Source organism: Gopherus flavomarginatus, chromosome 3 (genome assembly GCF_025201925.1).
Source record: "Gopherus flavomarginatus isolate rGopFla2 chromosome 3, rGopFla2.mat.asm, whole genome shotgun sequence".
NCBI lineage: Eukaryota > Metazoa > Chordata > Testudines > Testudinidae > Gopherus > Gopherus flavomarginatus.
This window is the reverse complement of record NC_066619.1, coordinates 155,932,227-155,958,101: the sequence shown is the minus strand read 5'-3', so window position 1 is coordinate 155,958,101 and position 25,875 is coordinate 155,932,227. Positions and strand designations below refer to the sequence as shown.

Here is a 25,875-nt window from a genome sequence, read left to right as displayed (position 1 = left end):
AGCAGCTCTGGAAGCCTTTACTAAGGCAGATGTTGTCTTCACATTTTATCTTTCTCGGGGGTGCGATGACTTCTGAGTTATCTCTGATCTAGCGAAGCCTGAGAGAGAGACCTGACAATAACAAACAGCTCAGCAGAGGCTGTCAGACCTACAGAGAAGATGCAATGAATTTGGCAGGATAGCGCCACGAGCATGGAACCTTTTGGGGTCAAGGCCATTGGAAGTCAGGGAAGGAAAGAGAAGTTCTGCAGACTCTCAATACAAGCCAGAGAGCTGACCTTGGAGGAGGGACAAAGGAAGGATCAGGGACCAATAGCTTGAAGAGTCTGAGGGGGAAGAGGAGGATGAGGATGACAAAGGGCAGACTGGTGGGGGCTGAAAGAAGGGAGGGAAAGAAAAAGAATCGAAACTACAGATCCAATAAGCTAGCGAACACTCACGGGCTTCTCTGAATCAAACCTCTGAGGCTCTCAATTCATTTCAGCCAGGTTAGCACTGGCAGCGAAGCTAATTGTTCAGATAGGGTTAATGAGTAACTTTCTCAGGTGGCTCCACTGAACAAAGTATTTACCAGGAAAGACAGTGATTAGCTTGGCCTCCTTTAAATGCACTGCTACAGCTGTCAGGTCTACCATGCATGCTGGTGCTGGACTGAGGCTCTGCTAACATGGCTGACAGCAAAACCCATCCACTTCCATATTCAAAGAAGCAGCACCTGCATAGGGTATCAGCTGCAGGTCTCCCAATGAATATCAAATATGGCCCAATTTGTGCTCATATATAAACTTTCGCTCTCATGCCCACAGTGATAGGCATCAGGCAATTTCTCTTTGCCTACATGCCCTGAGAGGTGCTGTTTTAAAAATGCAACAGCTGTTGATATCCCCATGATATCTTTGTCCTGTTTGTCTACATTAACTTAAACACTAAAGGAAAGTGCATCAATAGAAACTATGTGGTTGCTGGAAAGCAATCTCAGACCACCTGGCTTTGCTCAGCTCAGCTCTTTCTAGAGGTAACTGATTGGTGGTGTTGCTTGTAAGGCAGGCTGGAATGCAGAGCATGCATGGGGACAGGGGAGAGAGGACATGTGTCCTGGAACCAAATAGAAAGAAGTGAGGTGTCACATCACACCCATATTCTTCATAGAAATATGCTTATGATAGGAATAGGGCATAACTAAGATGTATTGGGTGCAAAATGGGTCTTGTGAGATATCAGCCGAAAGGTTTTGATTTACCAAATATGATTAGCCTATTTTTTATGCATGTATCATTGCTGTATCTGAAGTTAGGAATATAAACTCTGCATCAATTGCAAAAGCATTTGCATCTGGGAAACGCCTACCAGACAGTAAACAATCAGCCTGAATGGGCCACTAGGAAGAACAATAAGACTTTGAAGATACTAATCTCCCACCTTCCTGAGACACTTCCTGGGTTGCTGCTTTGACATTACAGGGTCAAGTAATTGTGTCACCTGGTACTAGGCCCCCATCTTGGGCTTTCAGTGTTTTTTCATTAAGAGAGGTCAGACTGGGAAACAAAAGATTCCCACCATATGTAAATTCTATTAAAGCCTGGAGAGTGAGTTAATCAGGGTCTCCGGTTCTTCACAGAATCCCCGCCCAGGATGACTGCTGGAAGACTGATCTAGGGAGAAGGACTGGGACCCATGCTGAGAATGGTCAACCTGTGAAAGGAATAGCTGGAGATTTAAGCTGCAAGCAGCACAGTTTACCTTCAAGAAACTCTGCAACCTGCATAAAACAACAATTAGGGTCAGAAATTACTATTTGCAGCCAATTTCTGTAATGTATTAAGCCTAGCTTGCATGTTTTGTTCTATTTGCTCAGTAACCTGCTTTGATCTGTTTTCTATCCCTTATAATCACTTAAAATCTGTCTTTTGTCATTAATAAATTTGTCTTTGTTTTCTATAAAGCGCTTTGTACAATTTATATCTGGGGAACGAGGTGGAAAGGCTGTGCATATCTCCCTCCAGATTGAGGTAGGGGATGATCTGTATGAGCTTGCGCACTATAGATCTCTCTATACAGTGCAAGACAATATTATTTTGGGTTTACGGGAGTGCTGGGTAAATCCCCAAGCTGAATCTTCCCACACACAGCTGATTTCAGTCTGTGTCTGCAGCAGGGTGTGGCCTTACTTGCGTGTGTGCTAGAGAAGGCTTGAGGGCCTGGCACAGCAAGGACAGGATGAGGAAGCTCAGGCTGGTGGAATGGGCAGGCTCAGTGGGACCCCAGTATATCAGGTGGCATCCTGAACGGGGGGGTCCAACCCATCACATGAGGACCCTACAGGGTTGGGCCAGAAGCCAAAGGGGCTTTCTGTATTCTAAATGGCCTATTCCTCTGCTTAGTTTAAACATTTTGTTTTGCAGAGAGCTGGTTCCATCTAGAAGACAAATTCTGTTCCATTTTTTCATTGATAGTATATGATCCCTTATCCTTTAACTTGTCTTCCACAGCATATATCTTTGTTCTCTAAAGAGACCCAGCAAATGTCGAGTGCACAGATTCTCTCTGAGTGCCCACCAAATCACCCTCCAGCTGCTATAACACCCATCTTCTCACCCCACCCTGCAAAAAATTATGGGACGAAAGAAGGCTGGGGGTGGGGAAAGAGGATAGGAAAGATTTTGTTTGGGGGTAAGAAGTGGAAGGTTGTAGACATTGCTGATTTTGAAAGCAGGGATTATGCAAACAAAGCCATTTTCAGTGACTCCAAGATGTCAGGATATAGACCTGCTAATTTGGTTTTTTGTCCTTTATCGTCACAAGTGGTGACACAAATATATCATTATGAAGGCTCACGGTGTGCCTGGCCCTGCAGGGAGAGGGTGTAAGGACCCCATAGATATATCTACACAGCAAAGAGAAACCTGTGGCTGGCCTGTACCTGCTGACTCGGGCTCGCAGGGCTCAAGCTGCAGGGCTGTTTCATTGCTGTGTAGACTCCTGGCTTTGGCTGGAGCCCAGGCTCTGGGACCCTCCCAACCTGGCACTCCCAAAGGCATCGTCTTCCCCCTGATGCTCCCATTGAGCCAATGAGCTTTCAGCATCACCGTAAATCTGCCAGGGTCTTTTGAACCACTTTAGGAGTGCTTGCCTCATCCCATGATAGTACTTACTGCTTCTATGCGCCTATTTTCATCAGCCCAAGTGACAGCGAGCCATAAGCTCGGCATGCAGGTAACTGTGTCTGCTAACTTGCAAGCACACAAACGTAGGGTGGGTTAAAAACTCAGCTGAAAGTTTGACCCTAGACGTTAATTTTCCTTGGAACTGAAGCTATCCTCAGGACCGGCTCCAGGTTTTCTGCTGCCCCAAGCGGCAAAAAAAACAACAAAAAACAGGCGGCAGTGCGATCACGCAGCTCCACTCTTCGGTGGCAATTCAGCAGCGGGTCCTTCGCTCCTAGAGGGACTGAGTGACCTGCCATCGAATCACCACCGAAGACCCGGACGTGCTGCCCCAATAGCGGCCAGAGGGCCGCCCCTTGGTATTGGCTGCCCCAAGCACCTGCCTCTTTAGCTGGTGCCTGGAGCCAGCCCTGGCTGTCCTACACTATACACGTGGACATAGATTTGGACATAACCAAGGCCAAATCCCAACTGACAATACTACATCAGCCCTGTTCCTTAAGCAGCCCCCAAACCCAACAAGATGTCCTAAGAAACCCACAACCCCCATCACAGAAAGATTTGCTGATAACAACACCATGAGGTGCAGCAGGGAAATATGCTTTCTCCATTTTACAGAGGGGAAACTGAGATGTAAATGATCCAACTTTTCAAAGTCACCAGTGAGCTCACCGACCTCCATTTTTGGATGTCCAACTGGAGATACATTAAAGAAGCCTGATTTTTAGGAAGCATTAAGCACCCACACTCAGAAAATCAGGCCCCTTTCAGGTATCTTCACCTTGATACCCAAAAATCAAGGCACTCAAACCCACTAGACGCTGTAGGCTCATGAGACTCGCTCACAGTCATACAGCAAACCTGTGTCAAGAGCTGATCATGAAACTCGGATCTCCTGACTTCCAAACCCTTGCTTATGCCACTAAACTTCCTTCTACAACATAGCAATGGCGATAACTAGGGCACCATCAATGATCACTGATTGGCTTATAACATTACAGGCATCAATAATTTGCTTATTATATATAAATGGGGTAACAGAGGACAACATGGGTGGTGAAAATCTTTTCCCTGTTGATTTTTCAGGACTATATTATAAACTTCAAGGAGCCTTCCCACAGTCTAGTATTCTCAGTTTTGTTTCTTTATATTTCAAGAGGGAAAAGGGGGGCCCCTCCCGCATGTTCACTTAATTCTTCATGGATGGATGGGTCTTTTGCAAATTTTGGTTTCACTTCACTGCTAAATTAGGAGCATTCCAATGCTGCTAAGTTAAAGGGGTTTGATTCACCTCTGCTACTCTAGGTTTAGGAGTCCCAGCAGTATAAAACTGGTGTAGAACAGAGCTGAGCCATGCTCCATGATTTTAAGAGAAAAGAACTCTTGCAAAGCACTGGCTTCCTTGAGGAAAAGAAACCCATGCTTTTATAAAAGCATCTATGCTCTGCTGCATTCAAGATTAGTATGAGTCTGCCCGGAACCCACTAGTAAATGTGGCATAACTGACATGTTTCATTGAAGCTCCTAGACAAAAGCATAGTGCTTCCTGCACTTAGCCATTTAACACCCTTTCAGTTGGTCACAATTCAGAGTAAAAATTCATTTAAAGTTTCTCAAAAGATGTCTCAGAAATCTCATCGGCATCACTGCAGGTGTGAAGATCACAAACCGTTTTGTGACTGCAAGAGATTAACGCTAACAGCGTCATAAAAGAAATACATGGAATTATTTGAGAAATAGTTGCCTGACTTCTGAAAGATATAAGATGTTTTCAACAATTCTGCACTGTAGATCTAAATGACTCGTAAACTGAACAGTTCATTGCAAGGTAGTGCTAGCTACCTGTAGTAATTCTATTTAGCAATACTGAGATCTCTGTTCTCAAGAGATAAGCTTCTATACGTAAGATAATCTAAAGAACCATTAATAAAGAGTCTAGAGAGTCATTAATAAAAATCCAAGCACTTTGGTATGATGTAGGCTTTGTCTGTTACAATCAGGTTACATATTTCAATATTCTCATTTGGATAGATCAAAGCAGCAACGCCTGAGTTCTGTCTAGACTTTTAAGGGAGCATTAATCCTGAAAATGTGCATAATTAAGTTGCAGGGAAAAGAAAGAATGGGGGCACTGAAGACTGCAAGTCCTTCATCGGTCTTGCTTTTCAGGGCAGAGGTCATTCTTCTTTCACTCTCTTGACTTTTCTTCTCTCAGCCTTTTTCTTATTCATTTCTGTCTCATCTCAGCACAGCAGACTCCAAGTGTCATTCTGCTCTACCGCTGTCTCTCACTGATCCCGTGAATATTAATCATGCAGTTAGTTATCTGAATAAGCCTCCTTACTGATTTTCAATTTCCCTTGTTCCTTAATGGCTTTTCTCTTTTACAGAAAAACAAACCTCATTATTAGAGCAGGGGAAAAAAAACCCACCCCATCAAACCAATTCAGTCAAATGTTCTTTTTAGTTTTAGATTAGATCTTCTTCAAAAAAAGTGATGAAGCAAAACTGAATCTTTGTGGCTTGTTCATATACTGCAGAGAGCAGTCCTGCAAAGGCAGGAGGATGGACTAGGTAATCTGTTCTCACAGATCTTTTCCCTTTTTCGGGTCAGATCCTCTGCACCAATTTACATCAACTGAGGATCTGATCAATCCTATATATTATTCTATTGACAAACTTACCGCAAGCGTTAATAAAACATACTGCTTGCTGAACAGCTTAAGCAGAGTTTGGACAATCTGACTGCATGCATATAAAAACAAAGAGGATTCAAAGAAAGGTTGGATGGAAATTAATTATGGACTGGGTCTGAAATTTGAGGCTTTCTCTGCCAGTTTTATTTTATGCAGAAAATGCAGCCAGGCAGAACTAAAGCAAATTGGTTTAATTCCCTGGAGGAAACATGAACAAATTTTTCCCAGCAACTTTCCACTCCAGGCATGCATGGGTACAAACACGGTTGAAATGCAAAGCCAGTTCACTACAACCAGTAATAAATTGAAACATTAGCCTTTTCCAGCTGCCTTTACAGTGCGTGGCCATTGCCAATTAAAACACCAAGAGCAGGCAGAAAGGGAATGGTTAAAATAAAACAAACTCAAAGATTACTCAGTACTTGGATTACAAATTCTTTTAGGCTGGGACTGCCTTTTCATTATGTGTGTGTACAGCAACTAGGGCAATGGGGTCCAGATCTTTAATTGAGGTATCTAGATTTGATCCAATTCTATTACTCAAAGATAAGGGCATTCAGATAGGAGCATTCAAAACCTGAAATCTATCGTAAACCCTTTGGGCCAGACAGTTACAGAAAAGCAATGGTCAAGGATCCAACTCCTGCTTTGGAGCTCAAGTCAGCAAAAGCACTTAAGCGTGTGCTGTACTTTAACGCAAACGGGTATTTCCACAGAAGTCATTAGGGCTGCTCACGTGCTTGAAGTCCATGTGTTCAGGTGCTTGGCTGAACGGGTCTCAGAAAGAATTACAACCCCTCTAAAAAGGCCACTATCATAAGGAAAAGTGCTGACTTTAGAGATCTGTCGGGATGAAAGAGGATGAATCACAGTTTGGACAAAGAAAGAATATGTCAAAGGAATCAAACAGAAAGCCCCACCTTCCCTATCCTAATCCCAACCTTTAGAAACGTACAGAGACACACTCATTGAGAGACACTTTCCCCTGTTTTGTGGAATTCGTGATTAAGAGAGTAAGACTCCCTAAGTATTCCTGCTGCGAACAGCTACCACAAGAGCTGTTCTGGGAAGGAGAAGTGTGAAGAGCAAGAAAATATCACCAAAGAGGAAAGGACTTTTGTGTGTGTGTGTGATTCTGGCCACCTGCCATATCCCATGTTGCTCTCTAATTCGCTCTAATAAACACCTCCACTGTAGCCTCCTGGGGAGAGCTGATTTCATTAGCTGCAGTTTAGCCTGTGCTGAAAACAAAGTATACACCGAAGAATTAAATTCCAGTAAATGGCTATGGATTTTAGGTCAATGGTAAAATACAGCAGTTCGCTCGCCCTCCAGGAGTAAGAGACAATAACATTTCCCTGGGAGAGACTTCTGAAGCGAAATAGGACTGATTCAGTCAGTGTTGAGAAGTAGGGGTTTGAGAAACAGATGGTTAAAGAGTGCATTTTTCTCCCATTTGCCATCATCCTAACTCTACGTGATTCTGTTATTTTGTGGCATTACAGCACTGAAAACTTTTGTCCTCATGTTAGCAATGGATCTCTAAATACAGACTATGGACTGTAGTTTAGACATGTGGCTGTTTTACCAGGCAGCCCTATTTGTAAGTTACCTGCACAGTGGAGGTGATCCTGAAAGAATCCATCCCCGCACCATGTCACACACTGCCCGTACTTCATCAGCAGGGATCCCTGGCATGAGGTGCACTCAAACCCATTGGTGCAGGTCGAGCACGTCTCCATGCAGGCTGCCCGCATAAAATGGAGGGAAAAAGAGACAGTTTTACCTGAAAACGATATTGTGCACTGATACCAATCTGTACATGGTCAGTCTGTGGGCTAAATTCAGGGACGCATCCCTATGCAGGAAAAGCATTTTAGACTAAAGATAGTTGGAAAAAAATGTTTCCTTTTTTTTGCTGAAATGTTTTGAAATTCTAAATTTTCCAAGGAGTTCTAGTTTAGATCAGTTGAAATCAACAGGACGTGAAGAGATGCTCTGGTGCTTTCCTGAATCCAGGACTGAAAGACTAATCTTACTGATATCTGATTTGGTGTTGTATTTCCACATCAATAGGAGATTACAAGGAGGTAAGTTTTCATACAATAACAGTCCATGACTGGGAGGCATTGTGAATAAGCAGCCCTCCAGAACTAAAGCACCAGCCTGAAGGAAATCTAGTCATCTGAGATTGGAACGCAGGCTATACCTAAGCAAACCCCAGCATCACGATAGAATCCAGAATCACAGCTCCCCACACAGCGTCCATTCTGAAGCCACTTCGTTGCATCACGGCAGACGTCACAATAGTCGAAGGACCGAGAGCATGTCAAGCAGTCTGAGTGGCATTGCACTAGCATGAAGAACAAAAAACAAAGAAGCTGTCAGCACTGTGCACCTTGTATCAAGAAGGCTGAAAATATCACAAAAGCTATAGTCAAACCAACACTCAATGTGTGGCCTCTCTACCAATGGCTCAAGACATTTTCTCATAAACTGCATGTGATCAGTTAAATGCTGCATTTTATCAGACTGGGTAAGTAAGCATTGCATTTAATTCAAGTTTAACACCAGGCTGGACAACAGTCCATTCACAATCCATGTTGTCTCTTTTCATTGATATTCTTAGTGGCCATCAGGAATTAATGGCCCACAACAATCGGAACTTGAGTTACCTCAGGCCAAATCCCATAACAAAGTCAATGGGAGTTTGGCCAAGTTGCAGGCTTGGTGACACAGAAAGATCAGTGGAGGGGACAGGGTTATAACAAGATATTTCCCTAAAGCAGGTGTTTCTCAAACTACAAGGCTGGCCTCTGTGCAGTAGTCAAGGGATCAAATATTTTTTCTTTATTGTCGAATCATTTTTGCCCAGCAGCAGTACTGTCTGTTCAACTTACAACAGGGGCCCGATCCTGGAGCTGTTACTCAGTCTTCATTCAGGCCCCAAATCCTACTGACATTGACGTGGGACTTGCCTGAATAATGGTTTCAGCCCCTAATGAAGTTCTACAGGTGAGTAGGTGGAGGAGGAGCAGGAAAAGCCCCAATGAAAAATAAACAAAGAATGGGCGGCCCTGTCCCTACGCACGTGTAGCAGCGTCTCCACTGCTTGGCAATCATCCTACTGCTGAGGGAGCTAGCGCCCAGCCTAGGCTCCATTCAGGAGCAAAGCTCTGTGCACTAATCCAAAGTGTTCCCTGAAAGTAGGACCAGCTGCTGTCCCATGCGCAAACCTCAGCTTAGAGAGCAACACTATGAACCAGGTAGGGGAGTGTGGGCTTTTCCCCCAAACACATCAATCAGAGAACAGTAATTCACACTGGCTCACAAAAACATCCGGATGAGGGAAGCCCTTCATTTGTGGGAAGATGGGGACAATGCTGTGGGAGATTTTGGAGAACTCTGGGCTAAAGAGTTAAAATTTTGGAAGGTTTTACAGCATCATCAGCCTGGACACTGTATTGCAAAACACTCATTGCCTCTATTGCAGCATGGAGAGAAGTAGTTGACAGGTCCATGGAAAGAAGATTTCAAGGGGAGCAGTGAGTTTGCAGAACGCAGGCATGGCTCTATATACCCCCATGCAATGATCTCAGGAGATCATATTTTCCAAAGAGGTCAGCATACAGTCAGGCACCTAAATGAAGTCAGCAGAATTTCAAAAGCACTCGGCACTCAGCAGCTCCTACTGATACGAATGAGAGCTTCTGGGTGCAGGGAATATTTTATAATCTGCCCGCCTCATTGAAGTGCCTTAATGGGAGCTGAGCTCTTTGGAAAATCCGGCCCAGGAAATACAGACCTGTTAATACAATGCAATGTTTTCAAATCACAGTCATACTTTCTCCCAAATCTGTCCCCATTATCATAGCATCTGAACTCCTTTAATTAATTTATCCTCACAACACCTCTGCAACAGAGGGCTGTGCTATTATCCCCATTATACAGATGGGGAACTGAGTCACAGAAAGACTAAGGCTAAACATTTTTAAAGCACCTAATGACTTAGGCACTTAGAAGCCTAAGTCTCACTGGAAGTCAATGGAATCCAGTAGCCATCACTTTTGAAAATGGAACTTCAGGGATAACATTTTCAAAAGCCACTAAGCAGCTTGCCAAAGTTTATATGGGAAGTCTGTGATCAAGTAGGAAATTGAGCTTAGGTCTCCCAGGCTAACCCCCTACCACTTCCTCTTTTCTTATGCCTGAAAAGTTCCCTTCTGTAGACTACGAGATGTCTCTAAGTTTATGTGTCCTGCCCAAAAAGCTTGCCTTTTGGATTTACAAATGCTTTTTGCAAGTTTTAGTTTATTTTTTTTTACTATTCAACAAATAATATGCTTTAAATATTTATCTGACAAGTGCTCTGAGCCACTTCTGCAATGACAGCATAATTAAACTGAAAAGTTGTTTTCTTTTTCTTGTGACAAACTGGAGCTCTCTGATTAACCAAAGCAAGTTGAGTGCAACAAGAGCGGCTGCCAATATGAAAAATTAGGAATCTGCAGCTAAAACCTACCAACTATGAAAAGCAAATGAAGGGAAATGACAACCTCCTGTGGAAAAAATAATTTATATGCAAAATTGCTATATAGCCAAAGCTATTCTAATGTTTCCAGATAATTATTAACTGACTCTAATTTGACCCCAGGTGAACTGGAAGTGGCCTTACAGTATAAGGGAGTAATTTTTTTTAAGGAAATTAATCATAAGCCTATAAACTTCACAGAGCCATGATATAATTCAGAGAGAGAGAGGGAGAGAGAGAGAGACTTTTTTTGTTTGTTATAGGATTTCAGAGTTCAAAAAAAAAGAATGAAAACCATTTCCAGGACAATAGTCTCCAAGTAGTGATTCTTTTTATTTTGCCAAAGGATGGTTCTTAGGGTCCTGATCCAACTCCACTGAAGTCAGAGGGTCCTAACCCTACCCTGAAATCGTATTTAAATTATATGGGGGGAGGAGAATAATTACTGATCCCCAAACCAAACAGAGGCAGCAAAGCTGAAATCAAAACAGCTGTCATGAGAACACTGATAATATTGAGAAGCCCGGGAAACAGAGGGCTAGGTTGCATGATCTTTACTCACATTGGTAAGCACCTACAAGTACCCCCAATGAAGTTAATGGGATTTACTAGTGTGAGTATGGATTGCACAATCAAACCCCTAATTGTACTCCCTGTGACCCAGAGGGCCAACAGGGCATGGGGTTTTACAGAGATCCCCTGGGTTGGCTATTTGCAGAATAATTCACCAAAGGGTGGCATCTGAGGTCTGTACGAGAGCTAGCTGCCCACTAGTCATCATAATCACTAAGAAATGTCTGTACAGATAATATTAAGGAATTATGTATCCGTACTGAACATTATGTTCTGAAGGTCTTGGCGATAAGGCAGGTCTCCGGGAGGTGATATATCTCGGAGATGTTCCTTTCGAGCAGGAGGTGACTGACACCTATCTCCCTGTCTGGCAGTTGGTGTATTATCTACCTATTTTCACAGTGAGCGAAGGGTGCGTTATGAGATTGCGAAATCGTCAAGAGAGGAAATCCACAAGACAAAACAAACAGCAGGGGGTGCCCTGTTTCTGAATAAAAACAAAGGATTGGTCCAGCGTATCTTGGAGCGCAAAGAGAGACATGGAATCCTCCGCCGAGGAGGCAAACTGACAGCACGCATGGTTCATGAAAGAAGGGTCAGTCAGCCTGGCTGTAACGCACTGCAAGGATTTCAGATGAGCAATACTCTACTAGACATGAGAGTACCTTGTTCATTACATACAGGCTCTGAAATGCGTATTATGACTTTATTTTATATGTGACCATGTTTCTAATATTTCTGCTTGCTATTACTCGATTCTCTGTGTTTGTTCAATAAAGTGATATTTGGTTTCACGACAAACCTCATCAAGTGCTGTGGGTTAGTGGAGGGTTGATGTGAGGTGGAACTGGTAAGCTGGGGTGCACTGATTTTTTTGAAGCAACCAATCTGTGAATATTGCAAGTGTTCACAGGGCCAGCGGCTGGACACTACAGGCTGACGCTCAGAGGTTGGTATGTGCCAATGTGTTGCTAACGTGGACAGTGACAGCAAGGCCTAGAGGACAGTGCTTGGACTGGCTGTAATGGTGGAGCTGGGGAGCTGACTCATGACAGGCAGAGATTTTCTCGTGCTAAAGGCAGGTGATATTGAGATGCCTCACAACCCTGGGTAACCCAGGGATGTATCACATCCCCTCTTTAGGTCCCTGAAAACCCAGTGCCTCACTGGGGAGCATTCGTAAAAGAATTGCATTTCCTGGCCTCAGTTATGAGGGGCAGGGTTACAAAGGTTTATACCCCCGTCATAGAAAACTACAAAAGTCAGCAGAAGCTGCTTCGCACAAATACCTGACTGGCACTGCAAGCAGCAGTCTCCCTCCACCTTTACTGCCAGGTGGCCCAAGGGGCAGGACGGACAAGAGCGTCGATAGCAGATCACCTCAGCATCCCGGCATTCACATTCCTTGCACAGGTCTTCTTTCCATTTCTCTCCATTCTGCATAAGACAATATTGAACACTTTACATGAGGGCTCCGTTCTCCCTGCAGTGATGCTGAGTTCAGCAGCAGGGCTGAATCCAGATCCTGCGGTGTGTGATGAACAGTTACAGGTCTAGCGGCCAGCTAGAATTTTGCATAATGAGCCATGACATTAATCAAAGGAGAGCCTCTGCACGAACTAGATGCTTTGTGACCTATAGCAATCCCCAAATAAACCAGAGAATCTAATAGAGTGATAACCATTATTAGCCATATTCTAACAACAACATAGGAACACATCAATTGCCATACCAGTGCTCCATCTTGTCTAGTAGCCCTGTCCATTCCTATCTTCTAGAACAGACAGTCATAGATGCTTCAAAGGAAAGTACAAGAATCTCTACAATGAACAAATAAGCTGCCCAAAGGGAAGTTATTTTTTCTGAATCACCATCAGCTACCTCTGGACTTATGACATGAAAACTAAGAGTTTGTGTCCCATGTAATTTTTATCAGGTCTGATGTAACTGTAGAGGTTTTCATTATTCCTATCAACATCTAAGCCTTTTCATAATCCTGTTAAGTTCTTGCCCTCAAGTATACGCAGCAATGACCTCCACAGGTTAACTTGGCATTGTGAAGAAGTACTTTCTTTTATCAATTTTAATGTATTGCCTTTCAGTTTTATTGGCTGTTTCCCTGTTCTCATCCTCTAGAACATTCACACCCTCTATCAAGTCCTCTCTTATGTCTTTCTCCCCTGTCAGAATGATGCCCTGGTCTTTCCCAAGTGGTTAGAGAGTTAATTTATTAACACTGAATTCTGTTTGCCGTTATGCTGTGCATTCACCGACCTCCATTCCCTTCATCTTCTCTTAAATCTTGACCAACATAAATAATTTTGTGTCATCTGCAAATTTTGCCACCTCGTTGTTCTATCCCTTTCCCCAGTTCATTAATAAATATATTAAACAACACTGTGCCAAGTAGAGACCCTTGGGTCCTCCACTGTTAATCTTCTGCCATGGTGAAGACTGATAATTTATTGCTGTTGCTTGTTTTCTGTCCTTCAGCCTGTCTCTAGTCTATGACTGCACTTTGCATCTCACCTTCTTTACTGAGTTTCTGAAAAGCCTCTTGAGTGGGACTTTACCACAGGCTTTTTGAAAGTCTAAATAAGTTTATGTCGCCTCTTTTTCCTTTAACAACTGTTCTGTTGACACACACCCGGGAATTCTAGCAGACGGAAGGGGCACGATTTTCCTTTACAAAAGCCAGTCTTAAGGATGGTGCAGCATACTGCCCTTTCCGCACCCAGCCAGTTTTGTTGGAAAGAGCAGGGGACTACCCCATTATCCCCGCTACTCCCTGTCCCACTTGGGTATGTCTACACAGCTCGCCGAAGCAAGCCTCCTAGCCTGGGTTGACAGAGTTGGGCTTGTGGGGTAGTTCTCTAAAAACAGCTGTGCCTATCTGAAGTCTGGGGATCGGGGTAGGCTTCAGAGCCTGAGCTGCAACTTCAAAGCACTGTATACAAAGCTATTTTCAGAGTGCTAGTGCAAGCCTTGCTAGCCCAAGTCTGTCAACCCGGGCTGGGAGGCTCTCTGCGTGGGCTGTGTAAACATATCCTTTGTGTCCCTGGGGCTGTTAACAGGGAGCAGTCCTTACACTCAGTGACTGTAATTGTGCTTGACCCCATAAGAGAGGTGGTAAAAGCATGGGAGAGGCTCAGCCTGGTTCTTAGGTGGCCTTATATCATGAAGATTTTTCTATTAAAAAGGATAATGCATGAGCTGAAATATGCAACATACTCACCTTGATGTGTTTTACTTCACTCATATCAGGGAGCGAGATCTATAGACAGAATGAGATATGGTCCTGTTTAGAAAATACCTGCATCTTCTACTTCCTGCATCTCCTAAAAGTATTCTGTTAAGAGCTGTTTATTTCTACGCAAGTAGTGGTTAGCATCATTACTCATTTGTCACACTAATGAAAGGTCTCCTACTGTACTTCATCAAAAGAAACTGCATAGTCAATTTCAGAAGAAAAGCCGATTGCAAATATCCCTGAATAACAGACTCCTGTTGCAGTGAATACACTAATCAATGGGGAACATTTTCCGAAAGCTGCACTGAGCTTTGGCTGTGCAGCTCCCACTGACTGTAATGAAAGTCAAACATCTTAAACCCCAGGAGATGCACTGAAAACTTAAGGGTATGTATATAAAACATTAAACAGGAATGATTGATTCAATTTGTTCTGCTTTCCTCTATGTAATAAAAAGAGCCTTAGGAGACTTATGTGGTGCAGAAAATTATAAACAAGCAGATTTTATAAAATGCAAAAACCCTCTGGGTAAGTAATATTAACAGATTATTATTTTGTAAGACTCAGCAAATAATGTTCTTTCCAGACTTTGAGGAGATAGACTTTCACTTCTCCAAACCCTCACAAGCATAACACATTGTGTTATGTGTTCCAAATTACTAGGATACTCACATCTTTGGTACGTTCCTTGTACACACAGTAACTACCCCTTGAAATACATTCAGGACAGCACTTCCCCTCCAAATGAATTAATTCTTCAGCCTGCAGAGAGAGAGGTTGCAGCAATACACATGAAACTAGCATTTCCAAGCAATACTGCAGAATGCAGAGGCAGAATGGTTATCACACTGGAATGCAATCTTCAATATCCAATTGCATCTTATCATCTCTACATCCTACTTCATCTCTGTATGTACGTTTTGAAAGGTGTGTTTAAATAACACTGTGGTTGCAGCACGAACCCCAGAAAAGTTCAGGCAATTCACTGATAAGGCAACTGTATCATCCTTAACTCTTGCTGCTGTAAAAGAAGCCCCCAAACTAAACCACTAAAAATACATAAAAACTGTAATGTCACTTTTCACTCCGAATTCCTTGGATTTTACTTGAAAACTTTCACAGCTCTCTAGCTTCATTTTCTATGCTCCATTTTTCCCTTAAAGAAAGGGCTAAAAATTTAAAAAATGTTCATGGTAAATTTTAAAACAGACATTATATTATCTAAATTCTATTCTTGGTTACAAATGTAACAGAGAGATTGTGATTACAGCAGTGTAACTGAGCTCATGATTGTGCCATAAGAAATGGAAATAGGGCCATCCATCTGCGCAAAGTCTGTTGTATCTGAATGGAAGTGAAACACTTAAGGGAGAGGAAGGATGGTCTTATGTTTAAAGAACCTGGATTAGATCTAGGAGAGCTAGGTTCAATTCCTGTCTTTGCCTTTGATTCTCTCAGCCTGATCCTCATTTACATTAAGACCTCTTGACACTGCTAAGGGGCCTAAAAATGGGTGTACATATAAAAATTAAAATCAAAATAGGCTACTTTAATTCCAAACTAAGTATCCACACAGACTTGCACCAAAATAATAAAAGGTGAACTAACAACCAATTTAGCTCTTTCAGTGAAAGTTAGTTTGTGGACCAGCCCAAGGATGAGATTTTCAAATGCTCACAGCATTGGACTAATGCTGCTGCCCAGGAAGTCAATGATAAATGCTGGCTGCTTTTGTAAATCGCACCTTTTAATCTCTCTGTATCTCAGTTCCGCAGCTGTAAAAATTGGGATAGTATTTACCTACCTCCTAAGGGAGCTCTGCAGATTATTCATTAATAGGTATGAAGTGCCCAGATACTGTGGTGGAGTGGGGAATACTAGTAGATGGATTGTGCTTTTGGATATAGTAAAACCCTGTTCAGAGTGAAGTAGAACAGTTTTCTCATACTGTTTCTATGCACCAGAATTCTAGCTAAGGAGTGTCATTCAGTCTCTGCTGGAGTGAGTGAGATTCTTTCCAATGACTTAAATGGGATTTGCATCAGGCCTTTGATGAACTTCCAGTCATGGGGCAGTTGTTCTATATTTGCAGAATCCTCACACACACACACACACACACACACACACACACACACACACACACACACACACACACACACACACACACACACACACACACACACACACACACACACACACACACAGCTAACAAAAACTCTCCGCGATTGGAAAAAGGCTACAGCCCCAGGTTCACTGTGCTCAGGGATTGCTGCTCTTCAGTGAAGTGACAGTGAAACACTCCTGGCCACCTACCCTGCAGGGAGAGATTACACCTCAGCTCCCTAAGTCTGGAGTAGAGTGAAGAGAAAACTGGTGAATTCCCACAATCAAATGAACTGTTGTTGGATCCAAAGGTTTCCATATATCTGCCAGGATTGCTGGATAGCCACTGCTCAATCACTAGTATTTTCACAATATTAAAACACAGTTAAGGGGCAAGAGACAAGTACAGAGTTAGACCGTGGCTGAGATTTTCAAAGCCATCCAAGGGATTTTGCCCACGACTCCCATTAACTTCAACAGAAGCATGTGGCTACTTCCCTTGGCTGGCTCATAAAAGTCAACTGTTCCGATGAGCCAGATCTTCAGCTGGTGTAAACTGATGTACTCCATTATTTATATCAGCTTAGGATGCATCCCAGCATATTTGTAAAATATACCGTAGTGATTCTATGAACAGTGTTCCGCTTAGCTTGCCAGTTTGGCTACATATACACAAGTGCAGTAGCGTTACCAATGGCAGATTATGCCAGAATGGCCAATCTGAGCCCAATGCTTTGAAAGGGCCATCGACTGTAGTGAGTTGAGCCACTATGTTGTCAGGCAATCCGGAAGACATTTTACTTTAATCCATCACTGGCCATTCCTACAAGTGTCTAGATATTTAAACCATTCTTGCAAAACTCCATGGTGTATGGTAAGAACCCATGTCACTAGTATGTAGTGTGAACTTTCCCACCTCCAACGCACACAGACACTTATACAAAGGATGAGGGGGGAAATGTGTCTGAGAAATGATTCTCCTTGCCAAAAAGGCAGTCCTGGTCTGCCAAGACCCAGAAGTGGCAGGCACTAAGAGAGATAACTCTGTCACTTGCACTCTTGTTTAAGAGGCGTTACTCATTACAATTCAACATTAAGAATGTGGAAAAGCAGTACGGGGGAGGGGGGTGTCAGACTGAGGAAAATAAAATGTTTACACACACACACACAGTATTTTAGATCTTTAAGATTTCACTGGTGTGCAAAAGTAACAACAACAACCTGCAAGGAAAGGGAAAAAGCTGTGCAATACAAATGATCTAAATTTCTTCCTTATCTTCATAACATTAGGACCAATCCAAAGACGTGCTGATAGCATGTTAGTCAAGCAACACCTTGCAAGATCTGGCCCATTGCTCCCTTTGTGAAATGACTGTTTAGAGAGAGAGACTCCAAAATGGGATGATGCGTAAACAGGAACTTCATTCTCAGGTCTGGCTCAGTCTCATCTTCAGCCACCCATGACCTGTACTCTTCAGAAACGTCCCTGAAAGCTGTCTCTGCAGCACTTCATGGAAGGGACGGTGGGAACTAGCTTGATGGGTTATGAGATGCTTCTGATGGCTAACGTGGCTTTGGTTGAGCAAATCCACTTCAGCAACCACCCTATCCACACCTACCAAACAATTTCCAGCAGCCCCTTTGAAGGCTGCAACTCACAGCTCACCTGAGGGCTGCTCAGAGTCACCACAGACAGATTCACTCTGCAATTGCTGGGCAGGTTTTGTCTGAAAGGGTTTTTAAATTAAGCCCTAGCTCTAGTCCCATCAGATGCTGACATGCTAGGTCGAACGACCTAGAATTCATGTTTAAATCTGTGACCTCATTACAGTTTAGAAAAGAATATGTGACCAGAAAATTAAATTTTCCTTAATGAAGGGCTAAGCCCCACAGACTCCTCACTTCAATTAAGCTCTGATTTACTGAGGCAGGAAAAAAAATTCTCAGATTTTGCCAGCAAAGCTGCAAGACTTGGAGAAGAAGAGGAAAAAATGACACCTTACTGCTTTAAGATTCTTCTATGAGACATTTTTTATTGTCCTTGGAGTAAATTAATGCATGGTTTGTACTATTGAGCTGGAATTCTATCACAAATGATCCAAGACAGCTGCTTCACCTTTCTGGGAAGTCATATAGGATTCAAGTCCTCAAGCAAACATTTTTTTAAATTATTTTCTATCCATTAGGACCAAAATTGTTGTCCAATATGCAAAAAACACTTTTCCTGTCTTTTCCAATGCCCATACGTCACTGATTTCAATATTACTTATTTTGATGCCTGATTTGGGACACCCGGGTTCGAAGAGGTTTTCCACAGAACCCAATTCTGCCAAGATTAGAGTGCTCTTTATGCCCATTGAATTCAATAAGTGCTAATGGCACTCAGCACCACTCAGATTCTGTCTCTAACACAGGTAATTTTTTCTCCATAAGAAAGGGAAAGGATCAAATTTGTCTGCTACTTTATATATTTGTTTATGTATCTACATTTTTATTATTTGTCTGTAGAGTGATCATAAACATTGGATGGTCCAATCTGGGGCGGAATACTAAGTATGATGAATCTGTATTGGGGAGCATCTTCAGCTGTACTGTAATATATCCCAGGTTGTACTGAATACAAGATTTTCTCTCATGGGTGCTAGTAAGAGTTCAAGATATGGGAATGTCTGCACTGCACCAAATGGAGCTGCTAAATCATTTTCTACATTGAGCCATGATGGTATGTAATCGTTAGTGTAAGCATTTCATTTTACAGCTGTGTGCGTGTGGAAAGCTAAGTAAAAGAGATATAAATCCAGAAGACGTCTTCCCTTGATCTTTTCTTGTTTATATGAGAAGCTTGACTTTCCATCCAACTACATTCAGAAGTAGTTTAGGTAGTTTTATTTAAGCATTTTAAGGTAACAAGGCAGCATTCCCTTTGACAATAAAAGTTTGGGTCAAATATTCATCTTTGTAACGTCAATAAGAATATTTAAAGAGACAATGTTACATGAGTTAGCACATAACTTTATTCCTAGATACATGATCTCTGTTCTTGATGGAATGAAAATTTGTTTGCACTGTGTCGGAACCGAACTTTTTGATACATCCATTAAATTAGTCTTACTCCAATTCACCTTATATCCATGCACATACCCAGATTTTGGGCTAGACTGTCAGCACAGCCTTGATCCAGGGGTGTTAAATAAATTTTACCATCCTAGGAGTGTTGTTTTTTTTTTTAATATCAAGGTTGGAAGGGACTTCAGGAGGTATCTAGTCCAACCTCCTGCTCAAAACATGACCAATCCCCAGACAGATTTTTACCCTAGTTCCCTAAGTGACCCCCTCAAGGATTGAGCTCACAACCCTGGGTTTAGCAGGCCAATGCTCAACCCACTGAGCTATCCCCCCCAGGAGTGTTCTTGCCAAGTACTGTGACCTAGAGATATGCACGAAGGCCACAATTCCTTCCCTTCATTACCCTGGTTCTGTAAGTCCAGTTGGAATGAGGCAGATATGAGCCCACTGGTTAGCACTGACACTAAAAGTAAAGAATAAGTTTTATCTAGTGGAGGAAAGTTGATCCAAAAACCATTTTTTATATACAGCAAATAGATAGGGCCAATCAACCCTACCTAATGACATTTCTTTGGCATTTGTAAATGGCATCCATTTACAGGGCAATTATAATATGAACTATCATCTGAGCTCGAAGTAAGAGGTAAATATTTGTATAGTCTATCATAAATCTCCTCATAAACCCTGACTGCTCGCTGTCTGAAAATAGGTAGGGGGTCACTCAGTCTAGTGGCTAATACCTTAGCTAAGATCTTGCTTTCTAGGCCTAGCAAAGATCAAGGGCAAAATTCTTCACAGTTTTTAAACAGAACTGGCTGCCTCTCGTCTATGTTTTCTGCACCAAATTCAGCACAAGCTCTACTGAAGCCATTTCTTACCAGGTAGATAGTGACAGTGTCGGAGACAATCAAAAAGTAAGGTAGCCACCGATTCACTCAGGCATGCTGCTTGCACAACGCAAGACAGCTAAACCTCCTGCCTGCCTTGCACATACAAACTGAACATCACTTCCATGTTAAGTGTTTCGGAGGCAAGTAAAGAAAGAAAAGCAGGAACTGACTATTATATTCTTAAAGAAGAAACCTTTTCTTACCAAGGCGCACTCCACTTTGGCACACGCTCCATTCTGACAAGTGACTTGTCCTCCATCACATGTACAAAATTCACAGCGAGTACCATTCCACATCTCATTGTGATACCTGATGGTGCCTTCGTATAAACAGTTTCCTCTGGAAGACACGCACTCCTCGCAACATGTCCCAGGACGCTGCACTTTGTTCTGATCCTAGCAAACACCAATACTCAGTAAGTGCTAATCTTTCCAGCTAGGGTGACCAGATGTCCGGATTTTATAGGGACAGTCCCAATTTTGGTTTTTTTTTTTCTTTTATAGGCTCCTATTACCCCTCACCTCATCCTGATTTTTCACATTTACTGTCTGGTCACCCTATTTCAAGCCCTCCTTCAGCCCTTTATGAAAGGTCAGTGAGACACGCACCGTTGTCATGAGGCCATACACTGCTGCATTACCTTCTCACAGGTACGCGGGGCACAGTCCTGTTTAAGACACTTTGCTGCCCCGCTGTCACATACACAGGTAGTGCAGGAATTTTTCTTCCACTGCTCACCATGCTGTTCAGAAAGAAGACAGATACATACATATATAAATAAAAAAATAAAGCAGTAACGTTCACCACATTCTCCCCTGGAATATGTACTTCCCTTTGAGTGCAATGGGTTCCTTATATGTATATGTATCCAAGCACAGGGATTTTTTTTAAAAAGAAACTGCATATTGCTCCATGATCAGGAAATATAAATGAAAGAAGAGAGGCGCAGACTGATACTGCAATGTACACTCCTCATCAGAAAGTTGGCCAGAGGATCAGTTACCTTTGCTAAGAGCGTAGTTAGTGCTAATACTACATTTCCCTTTTATATACATGACTGAATAATAATAAATATATTCCAGGGGGGTACATTGAAAGCTATGGATAGAGTGACTTTCATCAATGATTTGTTTTCCCACTTAAAAAAAATGATGTGTGAACAGTAAGTACCTTATCTAATTTATCCCGTGAACCTGGCTGCAGCTTGCCTGCAAATTCCTTTATATTTCTAATTCCTTTCAACTCTTTTAGCTTCCCAGGAAATTAAAAAATACAGCCATTGTACCAAGTTATTAATGCTGGCAGAAAGTCAGCTGTTAGGGAGGGGAAAAATAGAGATGTGCCAGAATTCATGTCTTGTTGGGTTTTGGTGTGGTTCATCAAAGGTTACCTCATACACTTTTCCAGATATGGAACAGGGTTTTGGAATGCACTCTGGGCAACATTTTCCAGGAGACACAGCCATAACTTCATCCTAAAAATTAAAAAACAGAAAACTTTACTTAAAAAAAGAGAGATGAGCAGAATAACGGTTTGAAAATTAAATATGCAGCCCAGTGGCCTACACCTGTAACTCCTGCAAAACACATTTATATCTATGTGATAAGCACCGGCCACCATAGTTATGAATTAGGGTAAGAATTTGGGGGTCAGCTTTGCATTCTGCTGTAAAAGTAGAAGGCCAAGCACAAAGATACTACATCTTGCCATTCGGCCTGACATAGCAGGAGAGAAACTACCCGTTCCTATGTGCTGTGGAAAGCCTGGACCAGCCAAAATAGGTATAAATACACAAGCACAGAGCACTGAAAAAATGTTAGTTATAGTGAGCAGTCTAGGATTCTTGCAATTACTGCTAATGTGCCTTCCATTAGGGCACCTTGTTAGGAAATCTACGGAACATTATCAGAATTAGCTAAAGCGGATTTTTGGTACATTAAATTGGATGCTTCTAGCTGATTAGTCTCAGATATGTCATGGCAACAATGTTCTGGTTCCAGTTTCTATTAATTAAGTTTTAATGACTAACTGATTAAACGTTAGTGCAATCAATCAAGGGATAACGTAAGTACATTTAAGAGGAAAAATTCTAAACATTTAGAAATTTTGCTTTAATTTGCTTTAACCAACACCACTTAATCTCATAATATTAATTACACATCTCAATATGAAGCATGAAGTGATTAGTATTCAGAGAAACAGCTGGGTTTTTTTCAAACAGGAGCCGGTGTTAATTACATGAACACCTGGTCCCACAACACATCAGTGGGCAAGCACTAAAAGAAAAAGCTTTATGATGGCTGCTTTATTTTCCCAGTTCTAAGGTGGGAACCTGCTTCACCACACACCAAGGGAGACACAATTCTGGACTTGCAACTGGAATGTGCTTGACGGGGAAAGAAAAATCAGGAAAATTACAGCATCTCGAGAACTACAGTAAAGCAGAACAACGCGAACTCCCTGGAAGCTGGTTTCTCATTTTGCAGATAAGTGTGGTTGCACATGAGCACCGTTGGGAAGCCCAGGAAGTGAAAAGAAGTCCAACCAGACCTCTTGCTCTTTTTTGGCATTTTTGCCTGTCATCTACCAAAGATAAAATGTATCAAATTATTTTACAATATATGAAGTACTAAGTATGCTTTTGATTTTATGGATTACCCAGCATACTGGATTTTTTTTAGTTAACGTACGTACAGTACTTTGAAGGTGAAAATCATTGTGTAGGTGCTAGAGAATAATGACTGCCATCTTAAGCAAAGAACTGGGAGCCACAAGTGCTCTGATTCTTTAATTTGGGCTAAACTCCTGACTCGCTGGGTGAACTTGAGCAAGTTATCTCCCTAGCATTGCTGGCTCCCAGGATTTGCTATAATCAGTAGACAACACAGTCACCTTTCGGGAGTAATATTGTAAAGCTGGCTGAAACTTTTAGTTTGAAACATTTTTGTATAAAAAATTGCTTTTTCATCAAAAAGGAAATTATGGTGGGAAATGTCTATTTTCAACTACATTTTGGGAATGTTCTTGTCAACAAAAACAAAAATTGGTAGGTTTCAACAAAAACTTTTGAAGAAACATTTAAATAAAACTTCTTTGCTTTTTTTCAAAATTGTTCACAGAATCAAAAAATATTTCCTGACCAGCTCTACAGAATTATCTGAATTACAAAACAAAAGGCACAGCTGGTGTTTACAATATATTAGTCTGTAATATGGTTGGAGGTTATAATATATTAGTCTGTAATAGTCTGTAATGGACATGGTTGGAGGTTTGGGGGGCTTTTATTTTTTTGTGGAGCGTACACTTCTGCTGATTTTCAAAAGCCTCTTTTCTGAATCATTTTTCCTTTAGCCTGCTACCTGCTAGCAAATATGTTTTTTTGAGAAATGCTAATTTCCCATGGAAAGCAAAAGCTAATAAATTGCACAGACCATTGATAGAACAGTTCTCACCTTGCTGCACAACACTGGCTGACATTCAGCTGTGAAGCACTGAGTTGCCCCATTCCTGCAGACACATTTGGAGCATTGGCTGAGATGCCACTCCTCACCATCCCGAAACATTTGGCCGTCAAAGGAGCAGGACTCTAAGAGACAATTAAGACCATCACAGGAGTGAAGTTCTGGAACAGCCTTTCAAGGGGAGCAGTGGAGGCAAAAAATCTAACAGGCTTCAAGATGGAGCTTGATAAGTTTATGGAGGGGATGGTATGATGAGACTGCCTACAATGGCGTGTAGCCGACCCGCGACTGCTAGTAGCAAATATCCCCAAAGCCCACTGATGGGGCAGTAGATGGGGAGGGCTCTGAGTTACTACAGAGAATTCTTTCCCAGGTGTCTAGCTGGTGGGTCTTGCCCACATGCTCAGGGTCTAACTGATCATTATATTTAGAGTCAGGAAGAAATTTTCCCCAAAGTCAGATTGGTAGAGAGGTGCTCACCTTCCTCTACACATGGGGCATGGGTCACTTGCAGGTTGAAACTAGTGTAAATTGTGGATTCTCTGTAACTTGAAGTCTTTAAAGCACGATTCGAGGACTTCAGGAACTCAATCAGAGGTTAGGGGTCTACTACAGGAGCGGGTGGGTGAGATTCTGTGGCCTGCTGGAGGTCAGGCTAGATATGCAGGAGATCAGGCTAGATAATCATGATGGTCTTTTTTGGCCTTAATGTTTATGAGTCTGTGAGTCATTCTGTGTTTCCATTTTCATGTTTTCTCTAATTCCCTCTCCTCATCCAACTCTTTCAATCTCAGATCCATTCCCTACACTCTAGGAACTTCTGCCCCCTGGAGGGCCCAGAGGTACCATCAGACCATGACCTTCCTTACTAACTCCATTTGGCTGCACAGCGTTCATCTGTACACATTTTTTCTGGTTTCTCACGTTCTACCAGAACAATTCCACATGTGCGATGACTTTATGGACATTCACAATCATATAAAAAAGACTGCAGATGTATGACTCATCTACTGATTAGCATCTGCAAGGAAGAACTTTATAAGAGCCATCTCTATGAAGCTGACCCAGAATAATTGCAATATTGAAAAAACCCGCTGCACTAATTCATTGTCCTGTGTGAAATTATTATTTAATATCTGTTTGTTTCTGGAAGCATCCATGATGTATGAGATGCTTTACAAACACAAAAGAAAGCATGATCCTTGCCCCAGTAAACTGATGATCTCAGTCTAATTACCCATGGACAAATGACCTAATTGATGTTGACAGTCTCAGCAGAAAGGCCAAGGATTATACTAAGAGTCCAAAGTTACGTCTGAGATTTAAACCAATGAAAGCAGAAGAGATATCTCAGTACTGAAGAAATGCATCAACCATGATACTTCCTCCTGAAATTGTCCTGACATGCTTTGAGATCTACTTCTGGGTTCTGACATCTGTATGTGAGGTTACAAACTACAGGTGGTACCTATATCCCCTGTGAAGTAAATTCAGGATAGATCATAGATTGTAAGGCCAGAAAGGAACAGCAGATGATGTAATCTGACCTCCTGAATATCCAAGGCCATTACATTCACCATGTTACACCCACATTAAGCTCAAAAATTTGTGTCTGACTAAAGCCTATCTTCCAGAAAGGTAAACAGTCTTGACTCTAAGACTTCAAGAGATGGAGAATCGACCACTTCCCCTGGTAGTTTGTTCCACTGATTAATCATTGTCACTGTTAAAATGTGTATCTTATTTCTAATTTGAATTTGTCTGGATTATATTTCAGCCATTGTCTTTATTAGCTAAACTACAGAGCCCGTGAGTACCCATTACTTTCTCCCGGTGAAGGTTCTTACAATCTGTATTCAAGTCACTTCTCAAACTTCTTGATAAAATAAACAGATTGAGAGCTTTAAAACTCTCACTGTAAGGCATTTTCTCCAACCCTCAAATCATTTTTGTGGCTCTTTTCTACATCCTCCCCAATTTTTCAACATCCTTTTAAAAATGTTGACACCAGAATGTATTCCAGTAGTGGTTTCACCAATGCCATATGCTGAGGTTAAATCACCGCTCCGTTCCTACTCATTACTCTCGTTAATACAGTTGAGAATCGCATTAGCCCTTTAACCATAGTATCATGCTGAGAG

At 42.1% G+C, this 25,875-nt stretch overlaps 1 protein-coding gene across 1 annotated transcript in view; it reads right to left on the bottom strand.

The window, feature by feature from the left end:
- FRAS1 (Fraser extracellular matrix complex subunit 1) overlaps nucleotides 1–25,875 on the bottom strand; it is a 319,392-nt gene that overhangs the window by 159,688 nt on the left and 133,829 nt on the right. The window contains exons 7-15 of the mRNA XM_050945248.1: nucleotides 23,726–23,859; nucleotides 21,664–21,747; nucleotides 20,914–21,015; nucleotides 20,477–20,668; nucleotides 14,887–14,976; nucleotides 14,200–14,238; nucleotides 12,254–12,401; nucleotides 8,070–8,213; nucleotides 7,473–7,607 (exon numbers count right to left, since the gene is read on the bottom strand). Coding sequence (XP_050801205.1) covers nucleotides 7,473–7,607; nucleotides 8,070–8,213; nucleotides 12,254–12,401; nucleotides 14,200–14,238; nucleotides 14,887–14,976; nucleotides 20,477–20,668; nucleotides 20,914–21,015; nucleotides 21,664–21,747; nucleotides 23,726–23,859 — 1,068 coding nt within the window. The remainder of the gene's footprint in view (nucleotides 1–7,472; nucleotides 7,608–8,069; nucleotides 8,214–12,253; nucleotides 12,402–14,199; nucleotides 14,239–14,886; nucleotides 14,977–20,476; nucleotides 20,669–20,913; nucleotides 21,016–21,663; nucleotides 21,748–23,725; nucleotides 23,860–25,875) is intronic.